The following is a 13331-nucleotide window of genomic DNA, read 5'->3' as shown; positions in this document are numbered from 1 at the left end:
GCCCATGCCATTGGCATGGGCACTGCAGGGGCCCCCAGGGGCCCCACGACAACCCATACCGCCATCCTGTTCCTGGCGGGAGAACCGCCAGGAACAGGATGGCGGTATGGGCTGTCAGAATCCCCATGGCGGCGCAGCAAGCTGCGCCGCCATGGAGGATTCTAAAGGGCAGCGGAAAACCGGCGGGAGACCGACGGTTTTCCGCATCTGACCGCGGCAAAACCGGCGCGGTCAGAATGCCCTGCGGGGCACCGCCAGCCTGTTGGCGGTGCTCCCGCCAACCCTGGCCCCGGCGGTCCATGACCGCCGGGGTCAGAATGACCCCCTAAAGCCTTATGTTGGATTGCAGGTATCTTTCACATTTCCTGGAGAGCAATAATGTCAAACGATTCAGTGAAAGACAACCATTCACTATTCTCTACCTTGTCAGCAAACCCCACAATGTTTCAGCTTACAAAGAGGGCCTAAATAGAAGGCTGAGTCTGGTGCAATAATGTAGGCGAAATACTACATAAAGGGAGCTTTTGTGATTGTCAATCAATGTTTGCCATATCCTCAGAGGTAGGTGACGTTTATGAAGAATTACAGTGCTTGTAATTGGTGGATGAGAGGTCAGTCAAGCAAAGTGAGGCATTAAATATGAAAAATGCAGCAAGAAAGGGGTAATTTAAAACTACATTGCTAAGCATAAACACAAGGTCAGCACTAAGCATATTAATTAGCCCTGAGTAGACAGTAAATGGCTTGGATTGTCAGTGTGAATTATGGTGGAGAAATGTGGGTTTGCACTTAGCCACAGAAGTTGGAGGTCCTGGGATTCTGGCACTCACCCAGCACTGGATCTTAACTGCCTCCATGATTAATTCCACTGAAATAGATCTGGATTCACGGTTCGGCACAGATTTTAGTGGGCCGCAAATCCCATCTTGCACATAAATTCTTATTGCACTCCAAATGAAATCACAATTTTGGACAAAATTGTGAGTGTTTACTATATTTTACATACGCTATTTGTTGGATATATGGAACCTACCGGAAATCGTAGGAGCATCTAGCTCACATTTGCTCTTTGCGCACCTCTTGCATAATGTCAACACACATTATTAGCACATCATTATTCATTCTGAGGTGCCCAATTCATGATCGGCGCAAATTGTTAACATGCTGATTAGCGCACCATATGCTATTGCAAATTAGCAATTAGCAGATATGCAATTTTCACTCAGTTTTTGCTTGCCCATATTGATTGGGTCATGTGTGTTATGCTTTTCTTTCTTTGTGGTATTTCAACCAGCTGAATTCCCTGTTCACAATTCAACGAAGACATTTCATCAACACTTCTCTTTGTTATTGATGGTAAAATTCTTCACAGATGGAAAGCTTTTCTGAGGCATTTTCCCAAAGACACTGCCTTTGCGTGCTTTTCAGCAACCTGACTTTCTTTGCACTCTCAGTTGTTGGAGACTGAAGAAGCTTTCCAAAATATGCTGTACAGAATGAAGACTCCAGGAGCTTAGAACTTCAGAAAAATAGAGTGGGGTCTCAGCAGGCAGCCCCAAGAGTGGTGAAGGGACCTTTTTCGCATTACTCTGATCTGTAGCATTACGTCAGGTTGATTCTAATTTGAGATGCTGACAGATGAGCTCCTCTAATGGCCTCCAGCAGGCAAATGTGAGAAATCATCAGCAGTCTTGTTTAAGCAACCTATCCCTGGGGTCAATTTTTGTGGCAGACAACTATATTATGTAAGCAGTTGAAGAATAACTTTTCGACCCCATGAACATAACTCATATGAGTGGGGTCTTTAGCAGGATAGGCAGGTATAAGATGTTTGGTTTTGCACATACATTTTAGAACTAGAAACTTGATTTCTAATATATAACAAAACTTGAGGCTCATAGGAATATAAAGGAAAACCCATAGCAGGCAGTTGACGGAGCTGCAAGACTAGATCCCAGATTTCTGAATGAAGCAGAGTCCTACATCGCCATAGACACTGTTAACAGTCTAGCGCCTGGAAACTTTAGTAAAAGGTGAGGACTCAGATTCCAGAACACACCACCTCTGCAACAAAGAAGTTCAACAATAGTAAGAATAGGTGAGGAGAATATCTTCCCACGACGCAAAGAAAAACACTTAGAAAAAATATGCTCTTGTACAGCATCACCGGATTTTCACACTGAATTGTTAATGTTGAAAAAACAAAGAAAAGGCACTTACATTTCCGTTGGCACGTAACTCGAAATCTATAACTCGAGCTGTCTTCTAATCGTAATGCTGAAAGGAATTATGATTCGAAAAAAATTATAAACTTCACCCATGCAGGGCACAGGTTTAGAACTTTGTTTATGGATTGGCCCCATAATATTTTACTTTGAAATAGTTGTACACTATTTCTTTTTTTCACTGGCTTGATGCTCTAGACATCTAGGTTTTCAATTGTGGCTGCTTCATTACAGTGATGCAGAAGTCAGCTGAGTCAGGGAATACACTCTTGTAGCTTGAACCTTAGTGACCACTTTTCAGCCCATTCATCCTTGACCATTCAAAACTCAACAAGTTCTGTTTTTTGTCCTCAAGTTGTATTTTAACAGGGAAAACTAGCTAACTAGATCCATAGTGCCCTGGGATGAGGTTACACATCATGCACTGGCTTCTGCTCATGCAGGGTACCAACAGTTAGTAAAGCTCTGGGCAAATCCTAGTTTAGTGCATCAGTGGTTGTGACTAGGGTAAGATAGACAACGAATATGGGGAGGTTTTGAATAGGCCCAATTACTGGATCAGAAGGAAAAATGAATCAATTTTAACACTGGTTCTATGCATCTACCAAGTGCTTGGTCAGCCGCTAACAGGGAGCGTTGTCTGAAGCATTGATATTTATGTTTGGAAAAACTTTTGAAGAGCTGATTTATTTCACTCTCACAACTGTCAGGGAGATAGCAAGGAGAATCTAACACTTTTTTGTAGGAGAGTCTTCATTTGTAACTCCCTTTCCATCTGCCATTAACGTGTTCTTGTAATTTTTCTGTCACAGGCATATAGTTGTCTGTGGTCACATCACCCTGGAGAGTGTGTCGAACTTCCTGAAGGACTTCCTGCACAAGGACAGGGATGACGTCAATGTGGAAATCGTATTTCTTCATAAGTAAGTGGCCCTGGATCAAAAAAATATTGAATAGAACGAACAATCTGGATAGAATGAAATCTAATATGTGTTAAGATCTGAAACGTTCGACAGCCATCTTGGATGAGGTCACTGGAAGCTTAATTTTCTTTTCTTTTTTTACTTAGAAGATACATCCCACTTTATAAAAGCAAATATTTAGGTATTAGCACACCACTTTAACGACTGTATTACAATTGTGCAAATATATAAATATATTTTTTGTATTCCACCATACAACATTTAATGTATTTAATATAAAATGTAATTGTTCTGTAATTGTTATTCTGGACAAAGGTTTCCTTTGTTGGGCTACCTTGTGAAATATCCTCCCTTCTTGTTCATTTACATGGGTCGAAGGTCAAACAGTCGAGATTTACTAGTGGAGGCAGTGGTGGTGTAGAAAACATAGTCCAGCAAATAGCAGTGTGTTTATAAGAACGATATTTTGTTTACATTAAGGAAAATGGAGGAATGTTTAGCACCTTCAGGAAGTCTTATTGGGCATTTACAACTTTAGCAAGTAGGTACTTTGTAAATAATTCCATGACTCTTGGGAGCCATGTGCTCTTAAATCAAAAAATACACCTAAAAACAAACTGCTAAACTACAGTGTTGGAATCCACAGTCAGCCGACTACAGTGTTGGATTGTACAGTCAGCCGACTACAGTGTTGGATTGAACAGTCAGCCGACTAAAGTGCTGGATTGCACAGTCAGCCGATTACAGTTTTAGATTGTACAGTCAGCCGACTACAGTGTTAGATTGTACAGTCAACCGACCACAGTGTTAGATTGTACAGTCAGCCGACTACAGTGTTAGATAGTACAGTCAGCCGACCACAGTGTTAGATTGTACAATCAGCCGACTACAGTGTTAGATTGTACAGTCAGCCGACCACAGTGTTGGATTGCACAGTCAGCCGACTACAGTGTTGGATTGTACAGTCAGCCGACTACAGTGCTGGATTGCACAGTCAGCCGATTACAGTGTTGGATTGCACAGTCAGCCGACTACAGTGTTAGATTGTACAGTCAGCCGACTACAGTGTTGGATTGCACAGTCAGCCGACTACAGTGCTGGATTGCACAGTCAGCTGACTACAGTGTTGGATTGTACAGTCAGCCGACTACAGTGCTAGGTTGCACAGTCAGCCGATTACAGTGTTGGATTGCACAGTCAGCCGACTACAGTGTTAGATTGTACAGTCAGCCGACTACAGTGCTAGGTTGTTCAGTCAGCCGTGTTGCCAATTGTGCAGTTGAAGCATGATCACAGCTCTTTGTGAGGCCCCTCTATGTGCCCGGAGCATCCAGGCAGCCTCTCTTATCTCATCCCATGTGGTTCAGGGGAATCAGCGACTGCAGATCTGAAGAACAGGGGAAAAGACACTGCATAGATAACAGTGCGGCAAACCCGCGTATTACACCACATAAAGGAAACAGTGGAAGCACTCAGTGACATACAAACCCACAGATACATTGTCTTTTAATAGTAAACAATAATATGTTTTATGAACTCCACATAAGAGAAGCCTATGAAAAGACTCCAAACAAAGGCTGAAGAAGAGCAGTGTATTTAATGCCAAAGGTTTACGTGGTTAGCTTGAAATTACCCAAGTTTCTGCCTGTTGCGTTACTCTAGTTCGAGTGCTGGAACAGTACTTAGGGAAAGGGCGTGTTCTCTCAGATGCTATAGAAAGTACTGAGTGTTTTGTGAGAGAACATATAATGACACAGGCTAGTGATCGCAGTTCCTCTTTTTCTGTTGGCAACCCTTAGCCCTTGTTTTTATTCCCACCTGTTCCTCCTGAGCATACAAATTGTTGGGAGAAAGGGGAGAGACCGCATGAATTGGTGCAGGCAGAACACAGAATTGTGGAGTGCTACCCTTAAGGCTGGAGCTTCATTTTCAATTAGTGGTGACTTGGAGTGACAGATTTTGCGCAGAACAAACGTGAGAATGCTTCCTTATTCGCTGTATTTCCAAACTGACATCTCTGTTTCTTTTAATTCAGCATCTCCCCAAACCTTGAGCTGGAAGCCCTTTTTAAGAGACACTTTACTCAGGTGGAATTCTATCAAGGATCAGTCCTTAACCCGCACGACCTGGCAAGAGTGAAGGTAGGTGAACAATCTTCTGTATTTCAGAAGTCCAAACTAGTGTCGACTAAGAAGTGTATTTTGTGTACTCGAAGAAAAGCGCTTCAACGCATCGTCAAGGGTAGTAAACACTATATAAATACAATTACAATTGTGTGAGCATGCGTCTCACGTGTGTGTGTTTAGCATTATTATTTTGTAAACAGAAGAATGGTTTTATAGCCTGAACGTCTTGGAAATTATGTCATACCAGCCAAATAGCAGATGTCCATAAAGAGAGTCTAAAAATAGTAAGTGATAGAAAGTATAGTCATGATTAATTGTTATAACCTTTTGTCACGACTGGATTCCGGTGACATTTATGCATTGTGTCCTGTCTTTTTTTTCTCTCTCCCCCTTTTCCCTCTCTCTCGCTATCTTTCACTCTATCGCACTCTTTTACCCTTTCCTCTCCCCTCACATCCTTAAGCTCTCTCTGTAAATGTTGCTAGAGAGACCAGATTTGGCACTAGTGTTGTCCGTGGTGAATGCCACCGAGGCACGTATCAGCCCTTATAGATATTGGATCAGGGACCCTAATTACATAGTTGACAGACATAATACTGAAAAGGCTGGGAACAGGGGAACTGGGTATTTTTCCAAAGAGGAGCCAGTAAGGTGTTGCTTGTTTAGACACTCTTCGGCCCTGACTATCATGGCATTGGGATTACATAGCCTTACCCGGGTTATTCATTCTATGCAGATTGCAGCATACGCTGTTACCTCTTTGACGCTGTGAAATTCTGACCCTGCCCTTCAGGCTTCCTATTGGCTCCCTGTGGTCATATGCACCTCTTTCAGGGTCCACTGCATTGCACATCAAGGCCTTCCATGGTTCAAGGCATATTTTTCCTGCAACACAAATTCCATTGGGTACCAAGAACGGCTCTCAATCTAAAACAGCGTGACTTCTTACCACCCTTAGGCTCAGAAAGTTCATCATTGGAGGGACTTCGATATTTGTTTAGCCTACCTGTCTCAAGGACACTCTCTGCACAAGTGCTATATCTCACCGTTCACCTGGGTTTTCAAAAGCATCCATGGTTTTGGTTTTTCCTACCATTGAACCTTCACCTGCCTCTGGCATTGATAAAATACCCTTCGTCACCATCTTCACTAGTAACCAAAGAACTAGTCCTGTTGTAGGGTCTTCTGTTTGAGATGGTATGTACCAACATGTGTATTGTACTATAAACCTTTATTCTTCTACATCATTGAAAGGCTTATGCCCAGTACTAAACCTGCAGTGGTAGGGCTGGAGTAGCCCTCCAGCTCTCCCCCAGACACCCGTCTCCTCTCGCATAGGTCATACTATAAACATACACTGTCCTAACCATGCATGCTTGGCAGAATTAAAACAACATAAAAAGTAGTGCATAGTGCTTGGGGGCCACAACAGTGGTAGGAATGCACTTTGTACATGACACAGCACAATACAAGGGGTAAAAGCGAAGCTGATCTTTTGTTTGCCTCCAGAGAGTGTCCTATCCCATCTGACCATGCTCCCAAAGAAAATGCCTCTTTTATATTGACGACACAAAAAGAAGAGTAGAAATTTGACCTACCTTCATCATAACTGGAAATTATACAAGATTTTTCCCTGTGATCTTACTGATAACTCAAATGCATCAGATTTTATTGTCTTTCAAAGTAATTAAATCTTCAGAGAAACGATATTAGTTTCTTGTTCTGAAAGGGCTGGCAGCTAGGAAGCATATGCCTGCTTGACACAACTCTCTGTCCTGCAGCAGACAGTTTAGATTTGTAGGCCGCCATTCGCGAAACTGAAACTTCACTCCTCCACCATGGCCTGTGTTTCTGATATATTTCCCTATAGCCTGTGATGCAACATGTCTAATTGGAAGACATTTTCATGCCATATGATAAAAGCTGTCTTGCCGACAACATGATTTCATGGTCATATATGAAAGAGTATTTCTTACATCTTAAAGTATGAATGCCTCAACTCAAGGCTTGAAGACTTGCACATCAGACAAGGTAGCCAGATTCATGTGTACAAGTGTGGTAATATCGAGATGTACCTGGATGCTCTCCCAGGCGTTTTCGTTCAGGCTGCACAGGCTTCACTCTATGATCTGCATTTTACTGGAGAAAGAATGTTTTCCAAACTGTTTGGCAGCTTTTCTGTAAGGAGGTTTATGGAGAGTACTGGAGTAATGAAGCCACAGTCAGGTGTCTTAGTCAGTTTTGCAGTTGGCGCAAGATCACAGTTATTTGCAGGGCCGCGTCGAAATGGGCCAAGCTAACAATATTGAGTTTGGTCTCTCCTAATTGCTTATTTCACCAACAGTACCATAAATTTGATGTTGATGAAGAGAGCTCCTATCACCAACCTTGTCAACCACCATCACCTCAACAGAGACAGGACTTTTGTTGCCTTTTCAGATGCAGAATGGCAACTTCAGAATGACTACAGCAATCCTCCAAAGTGGCCTGTGTTTGGCAGATGTGCTATCTCTCATAAAAGTGGTGGAAATCCCGTCTGCCTTATTACAACTGCCACAGGATATAGCACACTTGTATTAATATGGAAAGGAAATCTGTCATGTTTGTGACAGAATACTCATCCACCAGACTAAATCAGGCCCTTAATTTGACAGCAGCATTATATTCCGGTGAGTGAATTCCAGCAATGATGGAAGTGGATTACCTTAGATTAGCCTGTTCCACGGTTTGTTGGAGTAGCATACTTCCTTTCGATCTCCAAGCAGCTCTCATGAGTTTTAGCCTGATTTACCCTCTTCCTCCTCGCCCATACAACAGCTTGAAGGAAGAAATATTTACTAAATTACTCAAAGAAGCCCTAGAGAGCATCTATTCTTTGTGAAATTGGTTTATTTTTGGTTACTTAGTCATCCCAGTGCAAGGGCCATCTGTCGGCCTATTTTCCAGCTAGACTTGCTGAACTAATTTAAAAGGAACAGAGAAATTCAAAATGGTCTCCAAGCAGCAAGTTTAGTCGCCTCTGCTGAACCAAAATGAGATTGTTTCTTTAGGCCACCTGGACACTTGTCTACACATTCCTCTGCAAAGTATCAATAACTTTTTTAGATTTGTACCGGGGGAGCAATTTCAAAGTACTACTTAATCCTTTAACAGATCATCAGCCCTGTGGGTCTTTATAAAGGTGATGGCAGTTGTAACACCACATCCTCACTGTCAGTGAGTCCATGTATTCCCCCATTTGATTGAGCACCTTAAGCACACAGATAATCTTCTACATGCGCTGGGATTCTCTCTGAATGTCAAAACTATCTCTCATTCCTTCACAGCTCCTCTAGTTCATATAAGTGGTGCCAGGTGGAGGGTAAAACGTCAATCGTCAAGGTAGAGCAAAGCTTATTCTAAACGTGATGTTCTTCCTAAGACTACCTGGCCTCATGACTTCTTTCATTGTTCTCTTTGCAAAAGATGGACTTTGGATAAGAAACGCATTGCAATGGATCTGGGTAGAAACAGATCAATGACAACAACTCATTGACTGGGAGTGGGCAGTGTGAGAGTGGACACTCTCAGAAGGATATTGAAAGGCGATTCTAAGTGGGGAATTTACTCTTAGGTTCTTCATCAGTTGTTTGCCTGGGGAGGTGTTCCTAAGGGTGTCCCCTCTGACATTTAAGCAAACAGAAAATGCTTTTAATATTGTTCCATAGAGTTTCTTTTTGGGGTGTGCTTTCGGGTTCGCTGGGGATTCCCTTTGCTGTGTGCCTTTTCACCACTCCCTTTTAGCTCGGGATAACTCATAAAAAGTAACTGCATGGGGTATCAGTCACTTTTATAGACCCAGCCGGTTAAAACAGAAATTAGAGTTGTTAGATCTCAGTCCGTGGCTTTCATGGCCACTTCTGAGCTTTTGTCTAAGCAAAATTATGGATTTTTCGCCTGACCCGGAACCTTTTTTAGGGAGCTGAAACAATTTTGCAGAATGGAGTATTCAAGAGAAAACGAATCTGTTACCTGCCTTCCAAATGGAAAGATATCTCTTCCCCTGCCCACGTGGATAATATGATACCCAGTCAAGGTAGTGTTAAAGTGTTTAACTTGTACTGGGGGGTGCAGGTGGTGTTTGTACCGGGGGATGTAGGTGGTGGGCACGTAGGTGGTGGGCACCGGCACTTATTATTGGGAACCGGAACTTGTTTTCCGTCATCAGAGTTTGTCCCAGAAGTGCAGACAGAAAAGGAAGAAAGGCAGAGGAACACACAGGTAGGCAAACAGTGGCAAAGAGAGACACCAGAGAGGCAAAGGAACCTGAAGGAGTGCGATAGATAGGAAGCGTGGACTTTTGGAAGAAACATGCATGAGGTGCAAGCTAAAAGAAACAGCCTTCGTATTCAGCAACCCCGAGATTTAGTGGCTCTGACGTCAGGCTCCTCAGAAAACTCTGGGTCCTTGAACTAATTTTTTTTATTAATAAAGCACTGTCATTACACTGTCCCTCTTTGCAATAAAAGGTCTTTCCAGTGGTCTTAACTGCTGTTCCTCCATTTATTTACTGCATGCCAATTCGAGAACTCATTGCTTAATGCAGGTTTTCCTGGGCGAAACAATCGATATATGTAACTGCCATATTCATCTCGCCTTAGTTACATAACGTGGACCGCGACTTAGAGGCAACACTACTTCTATTGTTTTGTGTTGTTGCTCTACTGCCATCTAGCGGTTCCGTGTCAAATGGTAGACTCTGCCAAACGATTTATTTAATGTTTCCGAGTGGAAAGTGAAAAAGGGAATATATTGTTTTAATTCAACAGATACTAAATTTGGAGAATGACACTTTCAACAGAGTTTTGTCAGAATAGCATCTCTCACTAGTGCTTAGCGATCGCCGATAAAACTGCTATTAGAGCTGCACTTCATCTGGAGTGAAAATTCTGGCGAGCCATGTGAGCGTTCACAGAAAATGTGGTTCTTTTCTAATTAATATATTGCTAAACGTATTTGGAGTTTAGTTAGCTGGGCCGTTTAGTCACTCACTTCCGCATGTATGAGTTATTTTTGGATTTCTCTAGATGAAATTTCGTTGCAGTTAATCCATCACACTGGTGTATTTTATAAACAGTGCTGTCAAGGATACAGTAAAAGAAATTCCTGTTGCCTCTTTCTGTTCCATTATTGCAGATTTAATTTAGTAACTAAAACAAACAGGGCTTGTTTTTTAATGCTTTGCTGCATATTTTGAAAAGCTTAGATTACAACATCCTCTGTGTTTACACTTTCAAGTACAAATGCTGTCAAACACCCAAATACTCTTATTTTTTTCTGTCACCCGCTGAAGATTGCATGACGTCTGACAACCCTTCCTCCCCCTATGTTGCATAATTTGCCTACAAAATAAAGATTACTTTAATTAAATGACCACCCAAATACCTAACGTGCGTGCCCCCCTCCCTTTAGTCAACTCTTATTATAGTTGAAAGTCCTCGTTTGACTCCTACAAAAACTGCATGTGGCTTGTTTTTCGCTGGCTGTGCCACGACCCATGGCTCATTATCGCCTCCTTTTCATAAACTGGCAATCACTCGCCTGCGATCTATCATTTATCATATTTTTCTACCCTATCAATTCACGTCACCAAGAATTCGCACAAACGAACGTAGCCCTCACGCCGCACTAGGGATGACATCTATCTCTCTCTGATTCCACTACAAACAAACTGAGGAAATGCATTTAAAATCCACAAACGAAAAACCACAACATTAATGATAGGCTTTTGTTTCAGAGTGTGGTGCTACTCGCCATAAAGCTCTTCGGTGCCCCGTCAGGAGTAGTACGTGCTATATAAATGTAATGACAATGCAAAACCATCTCTGCAGGCATGTGGCACCAAATGTTCTGTACTTATTGTCCTTTATATTATGTAGAGTTCCATTGCGTCAGTCTCCAGTTGACATTGTTATTCAAACAAATGCCTGCTCAGCTCACTTGGATTTCTCCAGTTCTCCGGCGGTGTGGTTTATCAATTATTTTCTATTGCAGGATTAAAAGTGAGGATCGTTCAGTGATGAATGATTGGTCATGTTCATCTTTTGTACACATATAGTTATCGAGTTATTGACATCTGACATGTGTTTTGCTCTGAGTAAGCTATGGATGGCCAAGTGAGATTTATTAAGGCTTTTAATTCCAACATGTCAGTTTTACATGACTCATAACTTTGTATACCAAGGTAAGAACATTGTTATTATGTGTCGTGGAAGGGTAATTCATGCTGAAGTCTGTGAGAAGCTGCACTGGCAGGTATTCCATTCTCTTAATATAGCTGTTTTCAAAAGCCTTATTCACAAACTATTAACATGTAGATGTTGCTACAGATGGGAACGTTCATGTCTTATGTCTGCTGTGCCTATGGTCAGCTATTAACATGTAGATGTTGCTACAGATGGGAACGTTCATGTCTTATGTCTGCTGTGCCTATGGTCAGCTATTAACATGTAGATGTTGCTACAGATGGGAACGTTCATGTCTTATGTCTGCTGTGCCTATGGTCAGCTATTAACATGTAGATGTTGCTACAGATGGGAACGTTCATGTCTTATGTCTGCTGTGCCTATGGTCAGCTATTAACATGTAGATGTTGCTACAGATGGGAACGTTCATGTCTTATGTCTGCTGTGCCTATGGTCAGCTCATGAAGTGAAGCTCTGCACGTTTTGATCTGTACCCAGACAAATCTAAAATAGATGAGACTGCCAGGTCTAAAAACACAATGTCAAGCAAGTTTCCATTGCTGTCAACATTGAACCCAGTGGACAACATAGGATTCGCTGTTAGATACCAGGGTTGCACAAATTTAACAAGGGTCCCACATACAGATGTTCTAACTATCCCCATGTATTAGCCTTAGCATCTGGCTGCCATTCTACCCCCTTGGTGGTCCACTGCAATGCACTGCAATGCTAACTACCAGCTATGTTCTGCTAACCAAAATTTGCTGGCGTCACCCCAACTATTTTGTACTATATTTAACGTCCGGTTCTTAGATCTATTCTGTCCCTTCCATCTGTACTTTCTAACCACCAGTCACTACATACAACAAAAAAATAGGGAGGGAGAAGGTTACTACTTCTTTATTTCTTCTTTAATATTCTTCTACCTCATCTTTCCCAGAGACTCAGCTAAAAAAAGAAAGGAGGATGCCTACCTGTCCTCTCAAGACCTCTCAATCTCTTGATCCATCACAATAAAGGGTACAATAACCGTTGGAAAAAGGTCTCCCACCCACAAGGGTTTGTGTGGCATGCTTAATTATTGAGGCTTCACCCATTGAGTCTACTACCGCTAGAAGGTTCGGCCCCTCTCTTGGACGGAGCACTTTGATTTTGCTTTTGTGAGATCCTGGTATGGGTTGACGGATATTGGTGATTCTTGATTTGTGCTTTATTCTAAGGACACCTTTGGCTAATTAAAAAGTCAGAGGATGTAATTTTTACGTATTGTTTTAATACACTCTTACGTATTGGCATGCTTTCATTCCATGCATTCATTCAGACATTACACCACTGTAGTTTTTGTGGTTAGTGTTGATTCTTGTCACTTGGGAATTTTACGGCATTTTAAATGTTTTAACTAGGCTTAATTCTCTCAATAGGAAGTTACAGGTTGGCAGGCCCCGTCATCACACTTACTCAATATGGTCCTCCCAGCTTACACGCTTAGGGCCTCATTACGACCCTGACAGTCTAATGTCCACCAGGGTCGCAGTGGCAGTCCGAGCGCCATATTATGACTGTGGCAGTAGCACCGCGGTCGGACCTCCAGCACCGACAGACCGACGTGAAGTCGTAATCTGGCGGTGCTGGCGGTCCTAAACCGCCAGGGCAGCCCGGTAAACAGCGCTGCCATTGGGATTAAGACCCCCTGGACAGCCCCGTCGCAGTGTTCACTGTCTGCTTTGCAGACAGTGAACACTGCGACGGGTGCTGGTGCATCCTATGCACTACAGCATTGCCGCCGGCTCTGTAATGAGCTGGAGACAATGCCGTAGGCTGTTTCCCGCTGGG

General features: G+C 42.6%; 1 protein-coding gene across 7 annotated transcripts in view; it reads left to right on the top strand.

The window, feature by feature from the left end:
- Positions 1 to 13331, top strand: part of KCNMA1 (potassium calcium-activated channel subfamily M alpha 1) — a 1226483-nt gene that overhangs the window by 781384 nt on the left and 431768 nt on the right. For all 7 annotated transcript variants that reach the window (XM_069240804.1, XM_069240805.1, XM_069240803.1 and 4 more), the window contains exons 10-11: positions 3038 to 3148; positions 5184 to 5289. In XM_069240804.1, the coding sequence (XP_069096905.1) occupies positions 3038 to 3148; positions 5184 to 5289 (217 nt within the window). The remainder of the gene's footprint in view (positions 1 to 3037; positions 3149 to 5183; positions 5290 to 13331) is intronic.

This window comes from Pleurodeles waltl, chromosome 6 (genome assembly GCF_031143425.1).
Source record: "Pleurodeles waltl isolate 20211129_DDA chromosome 6, aPleWal1.hap1.20221129, whole genome shotgun sequence".
Taxonomy (NCBI): domain Eukaryota; kingdom Metazoa; phylum Chordata; class Amphibia; order Caudata; family Salamandridae; genus Pleurodeles; species Pleurodeles waltl.
This window is presented reverse-complemented; position numbering and strand designations above follow the sequence as displayed.